Source organism: Primulina tabacum, chromosome 1 (genome assembly GCF_025594145.1).
Source record: "Primulina tabacum isolate GXHZ01 chromosome 1, ASM2559414v2, whole genome shotgun sequence".
Taxonomy (NCBI): Eukaryota; Viridiplantae; Streptophyta; class Magnoliopsida; order Lamiales; family Gesneriaceae; genus Primulina; species Primulina tabacum.
This window is the reverse complement of record NC_134550.1, coordinates 56,550,821-56,576,458: the sequence shown is the minus strand read 5'-3', so window position 1 is coordinate 56,576,458 and position 25,638 is coordinate 56,550,821. Positions and strand designations below refer to the sequence as shown.

Below are 25,638 nucleotides of genomic sequence, written 5' to 3'. Positions count from 1 at the left end.
AAATGGCCTCATTCATAAAATCGACTGATGAGTCAAGTTCAATGTTTAAAATATCGCAGCGGAAGAAAATAAAGTTTACCAAAAATCACAATTTAAAAATATCCAACGACTGATAAAATGTTTGCGGAATAAAATAACAACTGCTGCACTGAGGTCCTCGGGTGCCACTACTGCCGACCCAAGCTGGCTAACTGGTCCCCGCCCTCGGCCCTGGCCTCATCAGTACCTACAACAATCAAGTCTAGTGAGCCTAAAGACTCAGCATGCATAAATCGCAGGTAACGAGTAAAAATCTGAATTTAAAATATGCATGAGTTAACATATCCTGCCCTGAGGCATACTGAAAATAATCTGTACTGAGCAATTATAATACGTGCATAACTGAACTGATAATCACAGTAAAAATGTTTGCTCCTTGGAGCCTGTACTGAAATAACTGATAAAATTTTCTATTGAGATTATGTTTTACGCCTGTGGCCACTGCAATAAGCTGAACTGATCGATAACTGGCTACCGGGGAGGCTGAAACTGAACTGAGCTGGCCGGTCACTGGCGACCGGATGGTACCATACTGAACTGATCGATCACTGGCGACCGTATAAAATAACACTCCCACATAGTGAATGAACCACAAGCCATATCGCATAAATCTCAAAAATAATCATTTTCTATTTAATGCACGTAAAATAATTAACTGGCATAATGAAAATGTCCCGTAATTTTACCAACTGGATTGGATTGGATCGTCCCCAGGCTCGCTGCAACCTAACTGTGCCATGAAAAATATGCAATAGCTTAAACTTGACCAACTATGCAATTTACGTTCAAAAGATGCGACTATGACGCCTAACGACTTCGTATTCAATCATGACTCCGAACCAACCTGAACCGACACTGAACCGACATATAGTCATGATTAAAATACACTTAAAATACTGAAATGATGCACCTAAAATGATTAGGGTCGAAATCTAGGTGAAATGGAGGCCAAAACACGAAACGCTATTTCGAGAGTCAATTTGGCACATCGCACCGTAAATTCTCGTACGACCTCAAAAATGAACCGAATCACAAACGGTTGAAAACATGACCTTCCCAACTCAAAGGGGCATCGTCCAGTCCAAGGCCATAGGCTAAAAGCCAACCGAGAACTCAAACGAGCCGCCGAACCGACACAGCAACTTGCTGTAATTTTCCAGCAACTGTACAATCGTGTAACTTGTGTTGTTTTCGAGACTACCGGTCATTGGGACGTGAACCACCAACCAGAGACTCTTACCAACATCCCAAGGAGTGATTTGAACCATGGCTAAGGGCCCTAGGCCAGCCACAATCCGCGTCACACCAAAACTCAACCGAAACTCCAACCGAGAACAACGTGCATGCGTGTGTAGTGTTTTGCTTAGATCGATGTCTTGCGTCGTTCCAGTGGCCATTTGATTGACCATGGCACGATCTAGACATATAGGGGCATGGTATGAACCGTGGCTATGGGCCATAGGCCAACCAAGATCCATACCAAGCAACCAAAACCGAAACCGTATGCTGAACCAATGAAGAAGCCGAATGGGGAAAGGGGCTGTTCTTGTTGATTATTTAAAAACCGATGAGCCATGGACCAAGCCCCCAAAAGGGCAACCTAGTCACGTCTTAGACATGCTAGGGGAGTGATCCAACCATGGCTAAGAGCCCTTAGGGCAGCCAAGATCAGATCCAACCCCTTGACAACCAAACTGAATTTTCGAACTCAAAAAGGGACACAAATGGTGTTGCTGTCATTTCTTGCTTTCCAGCGAGCATGGGCTGAAACCGATGGACAAATGTGGTCCTAATGCATCCTATTACATGTATATAAGTCGCCTTGGGAGCCTGGAGTCGAACCAATCACCTGAAACTCACAAACCAAGAAAAACGTGAAGCTTGCCAAGGAATATCAAAAATTCTGCATGTGTTGTTTCAAAATATTTTGACATGTATCTCGGTTTTTGCTTGAATAAACATGATCATGTACTGAAAAATAAATGATAATATGACTTGATTGAGGTTTAGAAAGAATCTAGACATGCCTGGTTTCGTTTCGAAATAAAACGAACGAAACGACGACGACGCGGCACGGAGGAGGTGGAGCGCTTCTCTTGTTTTCTTTACTCTCGATTTTCCTCCCTTGCTTCCTACTGAATTCCCACGGTTTTTCTACTGAAAAATTCTCTGAATTTCGTGAATGAGGGAGGGGGAATGATGGTTAGGAGAGTGAGGGGGAGATCCAATAATAAAGGGGTTCAATGTATGACCAAGTCTCCCCTTTTTTTTTTTTTGAATGGTTGTTTGATATCAAGTCTATGTTGGGTGTTTCTAGAATGGTGATGGCCGATTTTTACATGCTAGACTAGGATAGGATAATGCTAATTAGATCATTAAATGGTGCTAGAAAGATCAAAGAATTATCTTCCTAATTAAATACAAGAAAGGGTCAAAGGTGGCAAGGCAAATGAATTGTTTAATAGTCTAAGGGGGTGGCCGAAATTCACTAAATAAAAGGAAGGGAAAAATAATTATCTAGTGAATTAATAACCCTTAAAAACTTTACTAATCCTTTAATTAATTTGGTGAGCTAACCCATTAATTATGCAACTTAAATGAGCTTATTTTCTACTCATCTCAAGTAACTTAAATTAAATCCTCAAACCTTCTTATTAACTTAAATGAACTTACTTGATAGCTAAATTAGCTTCTGGAAATATTTCTCAAATCTTAAATTCTATCTCAAAACTCCAACTCCGGTCTGGCCTCACTGAAATAACTGAAATGCTAAAAATCAAACTACTGAACTGAAATAATAAAATAATTAACTTCAAAGAAATGCATTTAAAATAATCATGCTATGAAGTCAATTAAATTTAAAAAAATCTAGAATTATGCATGTCTTATACGTAAACTGATTTACGGGTTCTACAATCCTTCCCCCCTTAAAATAAATTTCGTCCTCGAAATTAGAACTCACCGAATAACTCGGGGTATCAATCTCTCATCTCCGGCTCAGACTCCCACGTAGCTTCCTCCTCTGAATGGTTGAGCCTTTGACTCGCTTAACCAACTTGTTCCGAAGTTTCTTCTCCTGCCGGTCTAGGATCTGCACTGGTCTCTCCTCATAAGATAAGTTCGGAGTAAGTTGCAACGGTTCAAAGTTCAGCACATGCGAAGGGTTCGCCATGTACTTTCTCAGCATGGAGACGTGAAAGACATTGTGTACTCCGGCCAGATTCGGCGGAAGAGCCACACGATAAGCTAGCGTCCCAACTCTGTCAAGGATCTCAAACGGTCCAATGAATCTCGGACTGAGCTTCCCTTTCTTCCCAAATCTCATGACACCCTTCATAGGTGCCACTTTCACGAAGACATGATCGCCCACTGCAAACTCTAAGTCTCTCCTCCGCTGATCGGCATAACTCTTCTGTCTGCTCTGAGCAGTCCTCATCCTATCACGGATCTTGACTACTACATCTGCTGCCTGCTGAACAATCTCTGGACCCAACTCTGCTCTCTCTCCTACTTCATCCCAATGAACAGGAGATCTACACTTGCGGCCATACAATGCTTCATACGGAGCCATACCTATAGACGACTGGAAACTGTTGTTATAGGTGAACTCTACCAATGGTAAGTTCGACTCCCAACTTCCTGAGAAATCAATGACGCAAGCGCGAAGAAGATCCTCCAAAATCTGAATAACTCGCTCCGACTGTCCATCTGTCTGCGGATGGAAAGCTGTGCTAAACAGCAACTTCGTACCCATAGTCGAATGCAAACTCTTCCAAAACGAGGAAGTAAATCTGGGATCTCTGTCGGATACGATCGAAACTGGAATACCATGGAGTCGGACTATCTCTCGGATATACAGCTCTGCATACTGAATCATGGTGAAAGTCGTCTTAATAGGCAAGAAGTGCGCTGATTTGGTAAGACGATCTACAATCACCCAAATAGCATTCGATCCTCTAGGCTGACTTCGGCAAACCGGTCACAAAATCCATGGTAACATTCTCCCACTTCCACTCGGGAATAGGGAGAGGCTTGAGCAAACCTGCTGGTCTCTGATACTCGGCCTTCACTAACTGGCAAGTCAGGCACTCGGACACAAATCGCCTGATGTCCTTCTTCATCCCTGGCCACCAATACAATATCTGCAGATCCTTGTACATCTTCGTACTCCCAGGGTGAATGGAGTACGGGGACGTATGGGCCTCTGATAAGATGTCTGCTCGGATAGAATCACTGCTAGGAACCCATATCCTATCTCGGTATCTCACAATACCGTCGCTGACTGAATACAAAACACTGCCCTTGGCTTCATCTCTCTTCTTCCACTGTGCCAACTGCTCATCTGCGGCCTGACCACTGCGAATACGGTCCAAAAGGGAAGACTGAATGGTCAAGGTAGATAAACGAGGAACTCTACCTCGAGGGTAAGTCTCAAGATCAAACCTCTGCATCTCAATCTGAAGAGGTTTCTGAATCGTCAAATGAGCCATCACTGCGAGTTTCCTGCTCAAAGCATCCGCAACTACATTAGCTTTACCCGGGTGGTAGCTAATGTCACAATCGTAGTCTTTCACAAGCTCCAACCAACGCCTCTGACGCATGTTCAGCTCCTTCTGCGTAAAGAAATACTTGAGGCTCTTATGGTCGGTAAAGATCCGACACTTCTCTCCATACAGATAGTGCCCCCAAATCTTCAAGGCAAAAACTACGTCCGCTAACTCCAGATCATGGGTAGGGTAATTCTTCTCATGGATTTTCAGCTGTCGAGAAGCATACGCTATCACTCTCCCATGCTGCATCAAAACTGCACCTAAGCCAAGCTTCGAAGCATCGGTATACAGAACAAACTCACTGGACCCTGACGGCACGGCCAAAATTGGTGCTGAGATAAGAGCTTGCTTCAAGGTATCGAAGCTCTTCTGACACTCCTCGCTCCACACAAACTTCACATTTTTCTTGGTCAGTGCTGTGAGTGGAACTGGCAATGGATGAGAATCCCTGAATGAACTTCCTGTAATATCCTGCCAACCCAAGAAAACTGCGGATCTCGGATGCATTCTGAGGCACAACCCAATCTCTGACTGCTGCAACTTTTGCGGGGTCTACCTTAATACCACTGCTGGAGACAATATGGCCCAAGAACGCCACCTTCTCTAATCAGAATTCGCATTTACTGAACTTTGCGAATAATTTGTGCTTCTGCAATGTCTGCAACACTGTGGTCAGATGTCTGCTATGCTCCTCCCGACTCTTGGAGTAGACGAGAATGTCATCTATGAACACTATCACAAACTGGTCGAGGTACGGCTGAAATACGCGATTCATGAGATCCATGAAGATCGTTGGCGCATTCGTCAGTCCGAACGGCATCACAAGGAACTCGTAGTGGCCATAACGAGTCCTAAAAGCAGTCTTCGAAACATCAGCATCTCTCACCCTCAACTGGTGATAATCGAACGCAGATCTATCTTGGAGAAAATCGAAGCTCCCTGCAACTGGTCAAACAGATCCTCAATCCTCGGCAGTGGTTATTTATTCTTCACTGTAACCCTGTTCAACTCCCGGTAGTCAATGCAAAGCCTCATCGTGCCATCCTTCTTTTTCACAAATAAGACTGGCGCGCCCCATGGAGAAAAGCTCGGGCGAATGAACTCCTTGTCGAGAAGTTCCTGAATCTGCTTCTTAAGCTCTGCCATCTCTGTCGGTGCTAGTCGGTATGGCGCTTTGGATATCGGAGCCGTACCTGGCATAAGCTCAATGGAAAACTCCACCTCTCTCTCGGGTGGCATACCAGAGACGTCTTCGGGAAAAACGTCTAAGAAATCTCTAACAATCGGAACATCTGAGGCTGACTGGCTGGGTTCCTCGGGGACAGATAAAAAGGTCGCTAGAAATGCCCGACACCCTCTATGCGTGAGTTTCCTAGCCTGAACATAAGGAATAATGCGCGGTAAAGGAAAGTACCTGTCCGGCTCAAATAAGAACTGCTCCATTCCAGGCGGTCGGACAAGAACAGATCTCCGCTGGAAGTCTATCAACACTCTGTTCCTCAATAGCCAGTCCATCCCTAGGATGATGTCAAATTCCGGCATCGGTAGCACAATCAGATCCGCATAAACAAGATTACCGTGCAGCTCAAGGTCTATATCTCGGATAACATTGGTGGCTGCCATCTCCTCGCCTGACGGCAACACTACTGAAAAGGCTGTATCTAGCCCAATGGTCTGGATCTTGAGAAAGTTTGCAAAGACCTCCAAAATAAACGAGTGAGTGGCCCCTGAATCTATCAAGGCCTTGGTAGCGGAACCAGATATAAAAATTCTCCCTGAAAGAGCGGAGCTCTAAGTTGAATCCAGTAGTTACAAGAACTAAACTTATAGACATGCAAAGGTCAAGGTTCCTCTAGCTTAATTCCCCCGAAATAAATCTGAGTAGAGCATGCAATCCTATAACAGTTCTAAGTTCAAAAATCTAAATCCCGATTCCCAAAATGCTGAAATTCGAATAATAACTTAAAGTTTAAAGGTACCTGTCAACAACATAGTCTCCGGGTTGGTTTCCGCGGCATGGAGAGCAAAAACTCTGCCTTGGGTAGGCAGATTCCTCTGAGGGCACTGCAGCAACATTTGGTCTGGACTGCCACACTTAAAACACTTTCCTGAGCCAGCCATACATGCTCCAGGATGGCGACGTGAGCACCTGGGACAGATTGGGTGCTCCTGAGTCCTCGGGGCTGGGCGTCCTCGCTGCTGCTGCTGCTGCTGCTGCTGGCCTCGGTTCCTGGGCGGTCCATGAAAAGGCCTCTTATTCTGCTGCTGATGCTGATGAGGAGGAGGGCGGTGCGGTGCCTGGACTGGGCGCTTGCCCTGGCGATCCCTCTCGATATCCCGCAGATCCTGCTCTGCGGCTAAGGCCTTGGAGACGGCAATCTCATAAGTAGCAGGGTCAGATACCCTAACATCCCGACGCAAGATCGGCCGTAAACCCACCAGGAAGTGCATCAGCTTGGCTCTGGCATCATTCGCGATCAGGGGCACAAAGTGACAGCCCCTCTCGAACTTACGGATAAATTCCTGTAACCGTCATATCTCCCTGTCTCAGACTCATGAACTCGGTGGTCAGCCTGGTGCGAACCTCCTCAGAAAAATACTTGGAGTAAAAAACTTCCGTAAAGTGGGTCCATGAAAGTGTAGCCAAAGTCAAGGCTACCGAAGCTCCTTCCCACCATAAGCGGGCGTCTCCAGTGAACAGGTAGGTGGCACATCGGACTCGGTCTGCGTCCCCCAGCTCCATAAACTCAAAGATGACCTCGAGGGATTTGATCCATCCCTCGGCAACCATGGGGTCAGATGTCCCAGAGAATTCCTTCGGGCGCATCTTCATGAATCGCTCATAAACAGCCTCGGACCCTGTCGGCCTGGCTGCGGCATTGTTCCCCGCAAACTGTGCGAAAAACTGTGGGGTTCAATGAAATCACAAGAGGTTGTTTAACTCATTTTTTATGCATTTCACGAAGGCAAAAAACACAAATTTTTGTCCCGTAAAACTGGACTCCAAATGAATAATTCATCGCACAACAGTCATTTTCCTGACAACAGACGGTAGTAAAACTGGAACAGATAACAGCATCGCCACGAGAAATTTTTCCCACATTTAACTGAATCGTGAACTTCAGACACGAGTAACAATTCAATTCCAAAAACCTTACTACAGAACAAACGCATTCTCCAATACTGGCTACGCACTACATTCAACCAGAATAACGTCCACTTTCACATAGACATTTCAGCTTAAGTTTCCAAATAAATCTAATAGCAGTTTCATTCTTGAGATAGAGATCTTTCACGAGGCGAGCGCCTGAATGATCAACAGAGAACAAATCTATTATTATTGATCAGCATCAAGATCATAAGAACAGTTGGTCCAATGTTCAAACAATAAAGAAAGGGAAAACACTTACCTTCGATATTTGTCCTTGGCGGGGCTTTCTGCCCTGTTGTAATCAGGACTCTCCCTTCGTACAGATCCAGGAATTGGAACAGATCCACGTCCGTAATCAGGGCTATCCCTGTCCCTGCGATAGTCATTTGGGGAATGTCCCCGACCATAGTTTCTCCTACCGGGGGACATATCTCGACCTCTTTTATCAGGGCTGTATCCATTTCTCTTATCATCATCTCGAATGGCGTACTCGACAGAAATTATTCGATCCATGAATTTACTGCATCAAAATTGGATGATCCCAAGTGAGAAGAATGTCAAGCACAATGTTTTTTGGGCCACTCAGGTATGACAGCATTTTCATGACGTGAAATGCAAAATTAGTTTAAGCACGTGAAAATCGCACTGATGAATGCTATAATCAACAAAAGCTTGCATGCCAATATTGGGATTTTAAGGTTTCTTTCCACAACACCACCAAAGCTATTTTTTCTTCCTAACCTTTCAACCATCATGTAAAGTGAAACTATAATGTTATATTAACTGCAAAACACGTATTTGCAGCAAAAATGTGAGTATTACAGCAAAATTGCAGCAGCCGGACCCACAGAAATGCAACATGACATCAAGCTACTAGCGTAATCAACAAAATTTCATTTCACACACAAACCTCATATGAGTAGCTTCTAGTGCTCGTGTGGCATCTTCCTAGCAAGTCATAATGCACAAATGCAAAATTCCTTCTGATTCTGACATTTGATACCCCCTTCCATAATGTTCAAAATGCTTTTCGAGATCACTTGTCCTGGTATGGATGGGATCAAAGTTGATGACAAACAAAGTTTTTGAAGGTTTTGTGTTGGTTGAAGGTTTTCTCGAGCTATCAGACCCCCTCCCACCTCGTTCTTGCTACAGTTCAAACTCAATAAACTCATTAGGTTGTCATTGTAATGAAATAGATCAAACCCGAAACTCGATCAGATAACTCCAATTGAAGTAGAACTATATGGGTACATCATCACAACCTCAAGGGACGTCCTAATACCTTGGTCCACTCAACGCGAAGTCGACGTCCTTTTCTACCAAACTCTATCCTGTCGAGTTTTCGTACTGCATCCTCTGCATCACGCTCATCTTCCATATAGACAAAAGCAAAACCTAGAAAGTAAAAAGAGAGAAGGGGAGTGAAAAGCCATGCCAGAATGCTTCAGTAGGCAGAGGAAAAAATATTACATTCACCAAAGGTGACGGTGATGTGCCTCCGGTCGGAGACACTTAATTACAACATACAGTAACTAAACAAACGTTACCACCCAAAACCCCTGCAAATGAGAGAAAGAAAGAGAGAGAGGGAAATCTTTATGAAGAAAACACAACACCTGCCACAGGATCCGGAATGAACATGAAATCTATGTTGAAACATGTCGGAAACTGGCGTGAGCAAATTCATGAGGAATGCAAAAGGCAAAGGTCTCAGGAAAGTGTGGGATGGTATGACAATGGCAGATCATATTGGTTCTTTCGAACAAACACAATAACATCTATCTTGGGCACAAGCCAGAAAATAAATGGAGAGAACCATCCATCCAGGAAGATCATGGAATATCCAAACAATCCTGCATCAAAGAAACTATTGAGGTTTGGGGATTCACTACAGCAAAAAACGCCCTTTTAGAATAAAAACAAATTAAATATTCAGAAAATAATTATTTAAAAAAAAATATTTATTCTTTCCAATATCATAAAAGGGATTTCTTCAAAGACGATGGGAGTTTTATCAACAAAAACTTTCCAGCCACCAAAAAGCAAGGGTTTATTAGGCAACAAGTGTTGGCATACTTTTTCCTTTCTCATCCAGCCTCTTGCATGCCCTTTCAAAGGGTCCTAAATGGTTAGGATGAAGCAATCAATTTCAACTACGGTGGGATGCGTAATATATCAATGTATACCATTAAATTCAATTCGTCAATCATCGTCCATCATTCTTGCTACATGAATTCAGAGTAATGAAAAATCTTCTCCAAAAGAGTCACCAACAGAATGCAAACTCACCAGATTTCATATCCACCTTGTCAACCTTCCCATATTTTTTGAAAAGGCAGTTCAACATCGGACTGGTGAGCATCAAACTCCAGATTCCCACAAAATATGCCCCTCATTATCCTTGAAGCTTCTGAAAAAAGCTAAACTGTTTTCACCAAAAGTTCGAACGACAAATACAGATGCATGAAGAAAAATTCAATTCATCAATTCACATTCCTTCACTTCCAGAACTACAAAAAAAAAAAAAAAGCGAAATAACAAATCAACAACTCCACAGTAATTTCGTTTAACCACAGCCTGAGAGATGAACACTTACCAACAATTCAAAAGATTTTCAACAGATATCTGAACTTCAAACTCAAATAATCCGAAGCACTGACCATCGAGAAACAAATCAGTCAGAAAAACTCTACTCTACACATAAACACAAAGAAGATGGGAGCTTTGTGTACGTACCTTGGGAGATTTCTGCAACAATTACAGTGGGTCGCGCTGCCCGAAACCTAGGGTTAAAGACTGAGGAATGGAATTGGGTTTAAACGACAGCGTTTGGTAACACAATCGGGTCAGCCCAAGCCACATTGAATTTTCAGGTCCTGGCGTCCTGTAATAGGTTGGGCCAAACTGGTAAAATAGAATATGTATCTCGAGGACATGATCGTGGTAAGCAATTATAATATTGATCTATAATAGATACGAGATAAAATTAATCGATAGCACTTAAATATTGCACTATATGTTGTCATATATATAAAGAAATAAAATTACGGCTTGACTAATAGTTATAGTTTTTGGTCTAAGTGGTAAGTGGTTGATTATAATATTTGGCATCAGAGCTAGGTCATGAGTTCAAGTTTCCCAATAAACATATTTCTATACTTTTTGGGGAGAATGTTGAGTTAAGCGTGCATTGGTGAAAGTAATACTAAGATGAGTGATATCTTGGGAAGTTCTCGTGCGTCAAGCTGTTGAACGTATCGCGTGATATGGTTAGGTAAGAGGGCCGTAAAAGAGTGACTTCAGATATTAACGAATAATAGTTTCTCTGTTGGGAACATGGTCGGCCGTATAGAAACGGTAAAACTAATCTCTAAGAGATATGAGAAAACATCGGCATATAGACATGCACATCCCTTAACTCATGAGTACAACAGTCTGAATTAGTATCACTCAAGTGGTACACTTTCGGCTGCCACAAATATAAGAAAATAAAGCTACACGTTGACTAAATATTATAACTTTTAATTAAATGATTGATAGCTTGAAAGTGGTATTTGGTTGCAAGCCATTGGATGGATCATAATGATTTTTTTTTAAAAAAAACTTGGGAACCCATGATCGTTGCCTTTTTGTGTACTATGGATAAATTCAAATGATCAATGCAGGAACTTGCAAATCACATTGACCAGATAAATCATACTTGACAAATTATGTGTAACAGAGTCAAAGCTTTGATGACAGAAATAGAGATAGATTGAGCATCTGATATCTTGGTAAAGACTCTTTATGCACCCACCATCCAAGCTAGCCGGGGCGATGAAAAAATTATTCTACCATATTGGTAGGTGGTGATCAACAGGTGATGAAGCTTTGTACAGTGTTGAAAATTCATATGATGATTGTACCGAACAATCTTACATCAGACTTTCCAAGTGGTCATCATTCATTGAGAGAAAAAGTATGTGGTTATGATTGTACGTGATTAGTTCCTACGACCCGAGACAACATTGAGGCTCTACAAACTAGGATTATGCTTTGACTCGTTTGCTGACTCCACGAGGGTCACAAAGTGGCGAGGTTGAGTGCAATTGTGATATATGTAGAAGTCAGTGCATTGTAGTCGAGAATTCACCGCTCACATATGGGTGTTGATATCCTATGTGATCTAACGGGATAATAGTGCATGAAATCTCTGGCCAGAGTGTGATATGTATATTAGGGAAAGAGTTCTTTAGTTGTACATGTGATGACAATATTAATGTTTCATGATTGTATCATATAGCTATCGAATCTAACATGCAACCCTCGATGAACTAATAGTTGCAGATTCGATCGGGATATATGAGATGAAGGGACCGTACTGTACGTTAATCATAACCGACTGGTTCTTGCATGCACTATCAGTGATACCTAGGGAATCATGAGGCGATGATACTAGATGCTCTTACCATGATTCGATGGGTTTAATCAGAAAATGATTTGTCACATTCTCATGATCAAATGTTGGTGTATGAAATGTGGGCAAATTAGGGTAAGTTCGAATAAATGAAATTGTCCTGAATCACAAAAAGTTGTGAACCCAGGACTAGCTGTATCCCTGAACAATTGAGGGTCACACAAGCACTGGTTTACTTGTTCTCGTTGAGATAATAAATCCAATAAGTTGAATTTATAAGAAATAAGTTTCATATGATCAATCGATAAGCTTATAAATAAAATTTATAAAAGCTTATAGAAATTTTGAGAGCATGACTACTAAAACAATTAAAGGAAGTACACCTCCATTATTTAGACATTGGTGATCTCAAAACTAAAGTGTGCATCATAATAACGAACAAGTTGAAATTGTCACATCGATAATATTTGATCCACCGATCGAAATTATGATAAGATTAATGTAATGAGAGCATGAATCATGGGCTTGTAAGAGTATAAACACATCATACTAATTTATTAAAGTTCAAATGAGCTTTAATAATCAAATTATATTATAATTGAGTTAAAATATAGCTCATTAAGTTTTTATAAAATACGGTATTGATTTATATAATATGAAATATTCATGATACCATAATTTCAAAAACATCCGCACAAAGCAAAATAATATTAATGCATGATGTTCTCAAAATATGTGCATTTAAAAAAAATTCGAGATTGACTAATATATGTCATGCAATTAGAATACATAATTAACTTAATTAATCTAATTGATTAAGTAAAGGATGGATTAGAAAATCATTAAGGATTTTATTATTCTTATTGCACAAGCATGCATTCGAAACATTCTTGAATTTGCAAGAAAAGTTTTTGCTCTCAAAAGAGTTTTTGCATTTTGCTTTCTTGATCTCAAACACAAAACATCTTCTACACTTTCTAACGCAAGTTAGAAGAGAAACAAGTAATCCGGTCGTGGACTTGATAGGAGGATTAAAGAAAGTAGATTTGAAGAACGTTCCTAGGGATTTACAACAAGAGCTACCGGAGTAGTTGGAGCCAAGTGAAAATATCACTAAAGGTATATTACCCAACTCCATATGAATGTTTAGGTTTAATTTAAATCATACGAAGTGTCCAAATGAAATTTTGAATGTGAAAAAAAAAAATTTAAAACTTCCGCTGCGTTTTGGACACGAAAAAATCGATATCGTAACAGTGTTGATCCAGCTCCAATGAATTCCTCGGTCCGTGTCAAAAAAAAACTTTCATCTTCATTTGATCTATATGGTTTCTGCCAAAGCCTTCGAAGCCATTTCAAAGGTTTACGATTCTATGACTTATATATGAAGCAAGTAGCGGAAGAAGTCGGAATCCTCAAACAAGAAATATTACGCAAATCTCAAGTGTTGTTTTAGGATGACATAAATTCATCAGAAAAATCTAAAAAATACATACAATTCAAGGTTGGATTGAATTTTAATGAAAATAATATTATCCCGATCTATAAAATAATTGAAAAATATGAGTGCATAAACATAACTTATAAGATTCTAATCAAGAACTCGAAAATTGCCCATGGTGATACAGAACAAATATTCAACTAAAGCCAATGTTGACGCGTAGAGGTTTTTCTTGGTCTTTGCTGAGCCGGTAAAAAATTTCGCAGGAGAAAAATGACCGTGGCGCTATCGGGAACCATTTCTTTCTCCTCCTGCATTCCTTCTTTGTCTCCGCCGGCTCCTCGCTGTCGATTCTTCTACACTGGGCACAAACTGCTGACCGGTAAGTGCGGTAACTAAGAAGGGATATAACTTTTTTTTGTTTGTTTTTAAAAAGCTATAGGCTAGACTCGGCTTTTATCATTGAATTCGGCTAATTTTATCATTTTTTTTGTTCAAGACTGTCCCATCACTAAGTTCTTCTTGAATTTACTTGATAATCTTGGTTGTTTTCTTGTCTGAATTAGAACTGTAAAGAATGGTTAAAAACTTAATCTTTGCATGGTTCTGAAGTGGGTTTTTGGAGCTTATTCTGTGATTTATTTCAATGGTGCCAGATTATTTTGACATTGAAGTGAAGATGTTGAATCATGATTTTGAATTATTGCTTGATTATCTTGTTATGAAATGGTATTGAGTACGTGTATTGTCTGTAGTTTTCAAAAGTTTTCTGTGTTGGTTCTAGAATTTTTTTCCCATTCTATTGCTGTATGAAAATAGTGCATTTGGAGTTCTGTCGTGTTGACACAAAAATCTAATTAGAAAAAGAAAAGCGAGGACTTGCTTGAACTTTGGAGTATACGTATGAAATTGAAAATAACTTGCAAACTGACAGTGGCGTCAATGGGTGCGGATCTGATCCGTGAGTGGATCCTATCTGAAGGCAAGGCGACTCAAATTACTGGCACTCGTTCAATTGGTGGTGGTTGCATCAATCGTGCCACTCGGTATGACTCAGATGCTGGCTCCTTCTTTGTTAAAACTAACAGGTAAGCACAGCCACAATAGAGTGTGGCAATGAATTGTGGAGTTGCATTTCCATTTGTTTGTCTCCTGTTCTTTTGGGGGATGAATCACTTCTCTCAACACTCCAGTAATGTCAGTTAATGTAATTTAAGAGGCTCTTTACTTAAATATTGGTACGAAGTCCTCGATCTGATGTGTTTGACAATGAGTGGGCATAAATTAGATTAACAGTATGTTTTCTAAATAGAAAAGTTACCATCGTGCTCTGGAATCAATTGAACAGGGGATCTGTTCGATGCACGAGTTATTATTTCAATGTCTCGACCTCTAACCCTCCAATTCCCTCAGGACTGCATGGTGTTCTCATGTGTGATCTTAAACTATTAATGGATGATACGTCCTCTAGTCACCCAAATAGTAGTTTGAAATTCAATTGACTGTAGTAACAATATTTTCATTGCTGCAAAGAATTTATGATCATCTTACTCTGTTGATTGTTAAACAGGAGTATTGGTCCAGAGATGTTTGAAGGAGAGGCTTTGGGTCTTAATGCCATGTATGCAACTGGATCAATCCGTGTACCAAAACCATTAAAGGTATGAAGATTTTTACTTTCTTTCTTTCGCTCTCAATGATAGCTGATGGTATGTATATTTTTTTCTCATACATTCAGGTTGGACAACTACCAACGGGTGGCTCATACATCATCATGGAGTATATCGAGTTTGGTGCATCTAGAGGCAATCAAGTGAGGAGTTAATCTCTTCCTTTTTTCAGTTGGTTAGAATTTATCGTTCCCATTTGATAATTCTCCGCTCCTTAGTCTGTGCTAGGAAGGAAGCTTGCGGAAATGCATAAAGCAGGAAAATCTGAAAAAGGCTTTGGTTTTGATGTCGATAATACAATTGGCAGGTAACTGTTTTCTCATATTGCCTGACCAAAAAACCTACTACCCAGACATATGCTTAAACAGAGAGAAAACAGAAATCTCAGACAAACATTTGGCAAATATTGTTCTCTTTCTCAAGTTATATGCACTTGTATTGTTAAAATTTTAATGTATTTGTTGTCGAGTTTCTGTTACCGTTTTGTGAGCTTTGAACTTGTGATAAGCGTGTAGTTAACCTCTTGTCATAATTGCGATCCAACTGGTAACACTCTTGATGCAGTACTCCGCAGATAAACACATGGACTTCGGACTGGATTGAATTTTATGGGGTACACAGGTTGGGTTACCAGTTGAAGTTGGCTCAACAACAGTATGGTGATTACCTAATTTATGAAAAAGGTAAATCTTTTTTATCTTTTAAGTTGGATAAAAGATTTTTTTTCCAGTTTCTAAGTAATAAATGCGCTTTAGGAAATGAGATTGATAATTCAGCATGGAAAGTATTATTTCATTAGTGAGTCGCATACTTCTCTCTCAGTATTGGAAACTAACATACTACACGTGTGCAAACTTATCTTCTTTGAAGTTGTGATCCTCTTAAATACTGAAAAATTAGCTAGTTTTTTGAAGGACAAATGCTCGTAAAGAACATGGCACCTCTCTTTGAAGATGCTATGATTGAGCCATGCTTGTTACATGGAGACTTATGGAGCGGGAATGTTTGCTCTGACAAAAATGGCGAACCTGTTATACTCGACCCAGCTTGTTACTGTAAGTTTTGTTTTCTGAATCGTGTCTTATCACATCAATTTTTCTTCCCTCATACTTTCTGTGGACTCGGGTAAACAACTAGCGAGGGTGGAATATCTCAGAACTAAGAAATCGTACTTGAAATCTCTTTTTGAAACATTGTTGATGGAAGGGAGCGTAACCGAACCAAATCAAGTTGAATATTAGTAAAAATTTAATGTTCGAATTCGGCTCAAATTAAGTACATTCGAGTTCGAGCTAGATTCGAAGCTCGAAAATTTTAATTTTTTTTGCTCGAGTTCGGCTGTAAATATTCGAACATGTTCAAGTTTGGTTCAAGTTCTATTAGTTCGAATACGAAAAATATTTATCGAGTCGACTCGATCGAAAAGCTCGCGAACCGACTCACGTCCTTGCAGATGGACATAGCGAGGCTGAATTTGGAATGTCGTGGTGTGCCGGATTTGGAGGATCGTTCTACAATGCCTACTTTGAGGTAACATACACTTGATCACCCGCTCATCATATTCGATGTTTTCTGATGCGTATTTTTGTGTTTTTGAGGGATCAATCAGGTGATGCCTAAACAACCAGGTTTTGAGAAAAGGAGAGATCTTTACATGCTGTATCATTACTTGAATCATTATAATCTGTTCGGATCTGGTTACCGCTCGTCGGCCATGTCCATCATCGATGGCTACCTGCAGATGCTGAAAGCTAATGTTTGAAATAAGTGGAGTTTTACTCTCTGTACATCACCAAGTTCGTATTACGCTGTAAAGGCCATGATTAATATCGTATATGTACAATTCAAAAGGTGCCCAAATTTTCTGGAGGTGATGTGTGGAAAATAATGGATATAAAATAAATGTTTATATTTTAATTTTTTACAATTTAAACAAAATATTGTTGCTAAAAAATTTATTTTTAGAAGGAAATATAATTATATAAAATTAATTTAAAAATAATAAGGATATTTTAGGTAAGTCAAAAGCTAATATTTCACCATTCATATGTTAATGGTAATAGATATGGTGACGAACAATCAAATAACTTGGATGTCATCCGAGTTATGTTTGCCTGATAAAATATACTTCAGCTTAATATTCGAATCTATTATAAAAGTATACGTTTATGAGAGGAAAAATGATGAAATTTGTGGTATTTCTAAATAATATTAAGATGGTAAAAGATATATATCAAAATAGTTAAAAACTTTTGTGAGATGATCTCACATGTCGTATTTTGTGAGACAAATCTTATATTTGGATCATCTATGAAAAATATTATTTTTTATGTCAAGAGTATCACTCTGTCTAACAGATAAAGATTCGTGAGATCGTCTCGCAAGAGAAGTATATTATTTTAGTATAATTGCAAGATAACATAATATTTGTGGGATATAATTCTAAAAATAAATATAAAATTAAGCCTCTCGTGTGTGTTACACTTGTATAACTTACAAGTCACGATAAATGATTTATCATACAAGGGACCATTGAAGTAATTCATGTTATGGTATTGTTTTTTATATATAATAAATTTTAAAAGCCCAAAATGTATATTCTCTGTTTTTCTTAAGAGAAAAAAAGGAAGAAAGAAATTACCACAAAATCGAAATGAACATGTAAAATAATGAATAAAAAGTTTGACAACTTTAAAAATGTTGAAAATAATATATTTGAATATTGAAAAAGTAATAGTTGAATATTTGAATGTTGAAAATAAGAGTTGTAAAATTTAGAAATTTGTGTGTGATGATGTAGGTAATGATGTATTTTATTTTTGGATTATTTGTAAAGATTTTCTATAAATAGATCTCTCATTTGTGAAGAAAATCACAATTGAGTAGAAAGAAAAATATTATAAAGTATGTAGTTTGGTAAATTTTGAGAGTTTGAGATTTTTACTTTTTACCATAAATTTTTACTTTTTCACAACACGTTATCAGCACGAAGCTCTAAAGGTCCTCCATATATTTGCTAGCTCCAAAACAGAAGAAAAAGGTAACAAAAGTAATAATATTTATTTTACTGTTTATTTATTGTGTATATATTTAATATATAATATAATATTATTCAGAAATAATAAAAAATAAATTTTTCAAAAACTTGTTATAAATCCTGGGAGGATGTTAAGACGACATCCCACACTCCCGGTAAAGGATACGACAAGTATAAAAGCCTATAAGGTTTTTAAACAAAATAACTTGTGACACCGCATTATAATAATGTGATATGATATATATAATTATTTAAATATGACTAATATTATATACATCATATTATTACCATAAAATTATACAAATACATACATTTATTTTTTGTACACCAACGGTCATAAACGGTAACAAAACGGCTAGTTTTTGCCATATAAATATGATCTCACAAACACATTCAATCACTCCAACTTTCACTTCTTCTCTAAAAATTATTCTTCATCAAATTTTCGAAGAAAAAAGAAGATGACTTTCTCAATGATATTTTTAATTATTTTGGTTATTATACTCACGAGTCTTGTATTTATTGGAGAATATCCTCCTCGTGTGTTTTCTTTATTTTTACAAATGCTTGTAGTTGTTGTTTATCCATTACTTTGTATTGCAATATTCATTAACTAATAAAATGAATCGTAATTTTTTTTTAGTACCACCATGTCACACTTGGCAAAGCTCGAATTCATTGCTCTTAATATCACGGGAAAAAATTATATGCCATGGACTCTCGATGTAGAAATGCATATTGAGTCATTGGGTCTAAATGAGACCATAAAAGAAAATGATATATCTTCATCACAAGAAAAAAGCAAAAGCTATAATATTTTTGCGTCGACATCTTGATGAAGGTTTAAAATGTGAATATCTCATCGAAAAAGATCACATGACTCTGTGGAAAGGATTGAAAGAAAAATTTGAACATATAAGGGAAGTTATACTTCCGACCGACCGTGATGAATGGAATATGTTAAGATTCCAAGATTTTAAGAAAGTCGGTGATTATAATTCAGCGATGTATCGAATAATCTCGCAGCTAAAATTTTGTGGACATGAGGTTACAGAATCGGAAATGCTTGAAAAAACATTTTCCACGTTTCACGCATCAAATATAACTCTACAGCAACAATACAGAGTGCGTGGATTTGCGAGATATTCTGAACTCATCGCATGTCTTCTTGTGGCGGAAAAGAACAATGAGCTATTAATGAGAAATCATCAGTCCCGACCCACTGTATCAACAGCATTTCCAGAAGTAAATGCTGTGAGTAAAAATGAATTTAAACCTGAAAACCAAAATCAAATTCAAAGACAAGGTTTTGGTCGAGGTCGAGGTCGAGGTCGAGGACGTGGTCGTGGTCGTGGACGTGGAATTGGCTGTGGTCGTGGTCGAGGCCGTGGTTTTGAAAACAATAGAGATAGTTATTTTTATAACTCATCTCAAAAGGGCGTCATGAACCACCCACAGAAAAGACATCATGAGAACATGAGTGTTAATGAAAATCACTCGAAAAGATTTGAAAGTTCTTGTTTCAGATGCGGCACTCCAGGACATTGGTCTCGTATTTGTTGAGCCCCTGAGCACCTTTGCAAGCTCTATAAAGAATCGATAAAGGGGAAAGAAAAAGAGACCAACTTCACTGAACGAAGTGACCGTTTGAGTGATTCAACTCATTTTGATGCTGCTGATTTTATGAATAATTTCTCTGGAAATGATCAATATGTTGGTGGGATAGAAATGAACAATATTGATGCTACTGATTTTCTCAATGATTTTTCTGAGAATGAACAATATAATGGTAGAATATAAATGTACAATAATTTATTTTTCATGTATTCATATAATAATGTTTTATTGTACAATTATGATATGTGTTATATTTACATATGTATTGTCACTAATCTTATTTCATTGCATATTTTTTTGAAGTTCAAATATGGAAAATGCTATGAGCAAAGCTGAAGTTTGTATACCCGATAGTGGTACAACGCACACTATCCTCCGAGATAAAAGATATTTCTTGGAACTAAAACCAACAAAAACAACGGTGAATACAATATCAGGTCCTGTAGACTTGATTGAAGGATGTGGTAAAGCACAATTTTTGTTACCTAATGGTACAAAATTTTTGATCAATGATGCTTTATATTCACCACAATCGAAAAGAAATTTGTTGAGTTTTAATGATATATATTCCCATGGGTATGATACTCAAACAATGAATGAAGGCAATGAGAAATATATGTGTCTTACCACATATAAATCAGGAAAGAAATATGTGATTGAAAAACTACCAATGCTCCCTACTGGATTGCATTATACACATATAAGTCCCATTGAATCAAACATGGTAATAGATAATTCTTCAATATTAACCAATTGGCATTATCGATTAGGACATCCTGGTTCAACAATGATGCGAAGAATTATAGAAAATACACATGGTCATCCACTGAAAGACCAGAAGATCTTTCAGAATAATAAGTTTCAATGTAAAGCATGTTCTCTTGAAAAACTTATTATAAGACCATCGCCAGCCAAAATCCAAACTGAATCACCAATGTTTCTTGAACGTATTCAGGGTGATATTGGTGGACCAATCCATCCACCATGTGGACCATTCAGATACTTTATGGTATTAATTGATGCCTCCAGCAGATGGTCACATGTATGTTTATTGTCAACTCGAAATGTTGCATTTGTAAGATTACTTGCTCAAATAATAAAATTGAGGAATCAATTTCCCGATTATACAATCAAGAAAATTAGACTTGATAATGCTGGTGAATTTACTTCCCAGACTTTCAATGATTATTGTATGTCTATGGGAATCATTGTTGAGCATCATGTTGCTCATGTACATACACAGAATGAATTGGCTGAATCATTGATTAAACATCTGCAAATGATTGCTAGACCAATGATTATGAAAACAAAGCTCCCTATTTCTATATGGGAACATGCAATTTTACATGCTGCTTCATTAATTCGCATCAGACCAAGTGCATATCATAAATACTCCCCATTGCAGCTTGCATTTGGTAAAGAACCAGACATTTCTCGTCTGAGAATTTTTGGATGCATGGTGTATGTGCCTATTGCACCACCTCAACGAAAGAAAATGGGACCTCAAAGAAAGGTTGAAATTTATATCGGTTATGATAGTCCATCAATCATTCGATATCTTGAACCTCAGGCAGGCGACGTGTTCACAGCACGTTTTGCTGATTGTCATTTTAATGAGGAAATCTTGCCAATGTTAGGGGGAGAACAGAAACATACCGAAAAGGAAATTACATGGTATGTATCATCATTGTTACATCTGGATCCAAGAACAAAACAATATGGAAAAGATGTACAGCAAATTGTGCACTTGTAAAGAATAGCAAATCAAATAACAGATGCATTTGCAGACATAAAAGGGGTAACTAAATCATATATACATGCTGTAAATGCTCCTGCTCGAATTGAAATTCTGAAGAAACAAATTGAAGATACTCATGATGTCATTAAACGCCTGAAGCGTGGAAGGCAAGTCGGTTCCAAGGATAAAAATCCTCGAAAAAGAAAATTCATAGAGAAACACGATGATCACAAAATAAAGAATGATGTTCCTGAAGAAACACATGATGATTACAAAATAGAGAATGATGTTCCTGAAGAAACACATGATGATCACAAAATAGAGAATGATGTTCCTGAAGAAACACATGATGATGAAAATGTTCTGTGAAAACCACAAACTGACGAGAATCGTGAAATCTCTATCAATTATATTAATACTGGAAAAATATGGAACCGAAAAGATATAGAAGAAATTGATGATATATTTCCTTATAATGTGGCAATTGACATCATAAATGATAATGAAGATCATGAACCAAAATCTTTTGGTGAATGTAAAAATCGACAGGATTGGCCGATTGGATAAAATAGAAAGATGTCATCCAAGTTGAATTGGATTCGCTAAATAAACGTAATATTTTTGGACCTATAGTCCTTACACATGAAGGTGTAAAACCTGTTGGATACAAATGGGTTTTTATTCGAAAGCGAAATGAGAAAAATAAAATTGTAAGATATAAAGCTCGACTTGTTACACAAGGTTTTTCTCAAAGGTCTGGAATTGATTATGAAGAAACGTATTCTCCCAGTGATGGATGCAATTACGTTTCGGTATTTGATTAGCTTGGCGGTATCTGAAAATTTAAAAATGCGTTTTATGAATGTTGTTACAGCTTACTTATATGAATCACTTGATATCAATATATATATGAAAATCCCTGAAGGATTTAAGATGCATGAAGCACAAAGTTCAAAACCCAGAGAATGTTATTCTGTGAAATTACAAAGATCATTATATGGGTTAAAACAATCCGATCGAATGTGGTATAATCGACTAAGTGATCACTTGATGAAAAAGGGATATGTAAATAATTCAATATGCCCTTGTGTTTTCATTAAGAAAACAACATCCGGATGCGTAATTATTGCTGTATATGTTGATGATTTAAACATCATTGGAACGAATAAGGAAATTCAAGAAGTTGTGTCATACTTGAAGGAAGAATTTGAAATGAAGGATCTTGGAAAAATCAAGTATTGTCTGAGTTTACAAATTGAACAAAAAGAATGTGGAATATTTGTTCACCAGACAAATTATACAGAAAAGATTCTTAAACGTTTTAATATGGAAAAATCAAATCATTTAAGTACTCCAATGGTTGTTAGATCATTAAACATAGAAAAGGATCCATTCCGTCCATGTGAAGATGATGAAGATATTCTTGGTCTAGAAGTACCATATCTAAGTGCTATCGGTGCCCTTATGTATCTTACAAATTGTACGAGGCCCTATATATCTTTCGCCGTAAATTTGTTAGGCAAGATTTAGCACGTGTTCAACAAAGAGACACTGGAACGGAATTAAACATATATTCCGTTATCTACGAGGAACGACAGACTTGGGACTTTTGTATTCAAAAGATGCTAATCCAAGTATAATTGGTTATGCCGATGCTGGATACTTATCTGATCCACACAAGGCACGTTCCCAAACTGGATATGTATTTACTCATGGAGGCACTACAATTTCTTGGCGTTCACAGAAACAAACGCTCCTAACAACTTCATCAAATCATGCCGAGATTATTGCACTACATGAAGCAAGCCGTGAATGTGTGTGGTTAAAATTAATGATCCAACATATCCAAATCTCATGCGGATTATCATTTGACGAGAAGCCTGTGATACTATATGAAGATAATGCTGCGTGTGCTGCTCAAATGAAAGAAGGATACATAAAAAGCAACAGAACTAAACATATTCCTCCTAAGTTCTTCGCATTCACCAAGGAGCTTGAGAAGAATAATGTATTGATGTTCGTCACATTCAATCAAGTGAAAACTCATCAGATATCTTCACAAAGGCACTTCCTACGATGATATTCAGAAAGCACATATATAATATTGGGATGCGCAATCTACGAAATTTGTGAAGAATTGTTCGTGTCAACATGAGGGGGAGTTTACGTGACTGCACTCTTTTTCCCTTACTATGGTTTTTATCCCAATGGGTTTTTCCTAGTAAGGTTTTTAACGAGGCAGTACAAAAACACGTAATGAAGACATCATCGTATCATGATCATCATCACAAGGGGGAGTGTTGAAAATAATATATTTGAATATTGAAAAAGTAATAATTGAATAATTGAATGTTGAAAATAAGAGTTGTAAAAATTAGAAATTTGTGTGTGATGATGTAGGTAATTATGTATTTTATTTTTGGATTATTTGTAAAGATTTTCTATAAATAGATCTCTCATTTGTGAAGAAAATCACAATTGAGTAGAGAGAAAAATATTATAAAGTGTGTAGTTTGGTAAATTTTGAGAGTTTGAGATTTTTACTTTTTACCATAAATTTTTACTTTTTCACAACAAAAAAACAAATTATATGTAAAGTTCATGTCATCATTATATTCACAGTAGATAAAATTTCGAATTCACGCAATAAATCATACTGAATAAAAATTGAAAATTCGAATTAACACAAATCTTCACTTACTCTAAGAACGTATTGTCCAACGAACAACTCTCTAGCTTGGGGCTAATTATTATTATTTGATTGGTCTAAATATAGAATAAATTGTGGTAAAAATTTATTTGAGATAATTTCACGAATCGTATTTTGTGAGATGAATATCTTATTTGGGTCATACATGAAAAATTATTACTTTTTATGTAACGCTCTGACCCGTTTTAGTAAAATAACAGCGGAATTTAAAATTTTCTTGAAGAATGAAGGGTAAAAGTTCTTGACATAAAAATCTTTACAAACAAAGTAAATACATGATCAATGAAATGATAAAACCAAAATATCATTTTTATGATCATGTCCAAAATGCCATCAAAATATCTTCTTCCTTCCCTCTTTGGTATGCATATGACCCCGGCCCACAATCAACGTCCTGGTCCGTCACTCTTATCTGCATCACATGAAATAACTGAAATGAGTATAAAACTCAGCAAGTAGAACTCTTACATAACAATGGATACATAGCATACTCTGTAAAACATGGCTTTGAAAACATTAAATACCATCAACTCTGAAACATGAATATTCTGAAACATGAATATCATAGCAATAATAACAATAACGATGGTATTTCTCTTTACTCTGGTTGGATTGATATCTATATAGTACCTCTATCTCTGTATCTATATCCCATCGATATAAATCGACAACTCTGAGGGATATAAGCCTATGGTCGTTGATCAACTAATTGCATGCAATCTCTGACTATGTATCTATCAATCCATAAAACATTTGAACTCTCTCTTGGGAATTTTATCAAACACTTTGCATACTCTTTCTCTTGTATTCTCTTTTTCACAATTGAGACATAAAATGCCTCCAATATATATATATAACAAGTGTATCAATACATAATCATGAATCAAATGAAGGGAATAACATGTTAAAACCATTGAAATACCATACATATATTATCATGTGAGCACAAGGAAATGAATTCCACTTACTACCAACAAGAACACCTTCAATCTAAACCCTTGGTTGAATTCCTACAACAATAAACCATATATAATACCATCAATATCTCAATAATCAAAAACCCATATCAATTAATCCATAAACCAACACCATCAACAAACCCATATCATCTCCAACACCAAAAATTAAGAATAAACTAGACCAAAAGCTTACCTTAGCTTCCTTGAACCCAAAACTATCTTGATCTCACTTCAATAATCCAACAAAATGCTTGAATCAAAGGAAGGAAATGAAAGGAAAAGGAACCCTAGCTTCCTTGCTCTGAAGAAACCGAGAGAATGGGAAAG

At 37.6% G+C, this 25,638-nt stretch overlaps 1 protein-coding gene and 1 pseudogene across 5 annotated transcripts; one reads left to right on the top strand and one right to left on the bottom strand.

Moving 5' to 3' along the window:
* Window positions 1–7,669: 7,669 nt before the first annotated feature.
* On the bottom strand, window positions 7,670–10,683 carry LOC142552754 (serine/arginine-rich splicing factor RS40-like; annotated as a pseudogene).
* Window positions 10,684–13,797: 3,114 nt separating this feature from the next.
* Window positions 13,798–17,167, top strand: LOC142552731 (protein-ribulosamine 3-kinase, chloroplastic). 5 transcript variants are annotated; one of them, XM_075662526.1, is made up of 9 exons: window positions 13,798–13,962; window positions 14,515–14,626; window positions 15,151–15,241; window positions 15,319–15,393; window positions 15,469–15,557; window positions 15,815–15,933; window positions 16,165–16,305; window positions 16,677–16,780; window positions 16,860–17,167. In XM_075662526.1, exons 1-9 carry the CDS (start codon window positions 13,854–13,856, stop codon window positions 17,010–17,012), a joined length of 993 nt encoding a protein of 330 aa, XP_075518641.1. In that variant the 5' UTR covers window positions 13,798–13,853; the 3' UTR covers window positions 17,013–17,167. The 5 variants fall into 5 exon arrangements, with proteins under 5 accessions (XP_075518641.1, XP_075518632.1, XP_075518624.1 ...); XM_075662517.1 differs by having other exon boundaries at window positions 14,515–14,668; window positions 16,704–16,780; XM_075662509.1 differs by having other exon boundaries at window positions 14,515–14,668.
* Window positions 17,168–25,638: the final 8,471 nt, after the last annotated feature.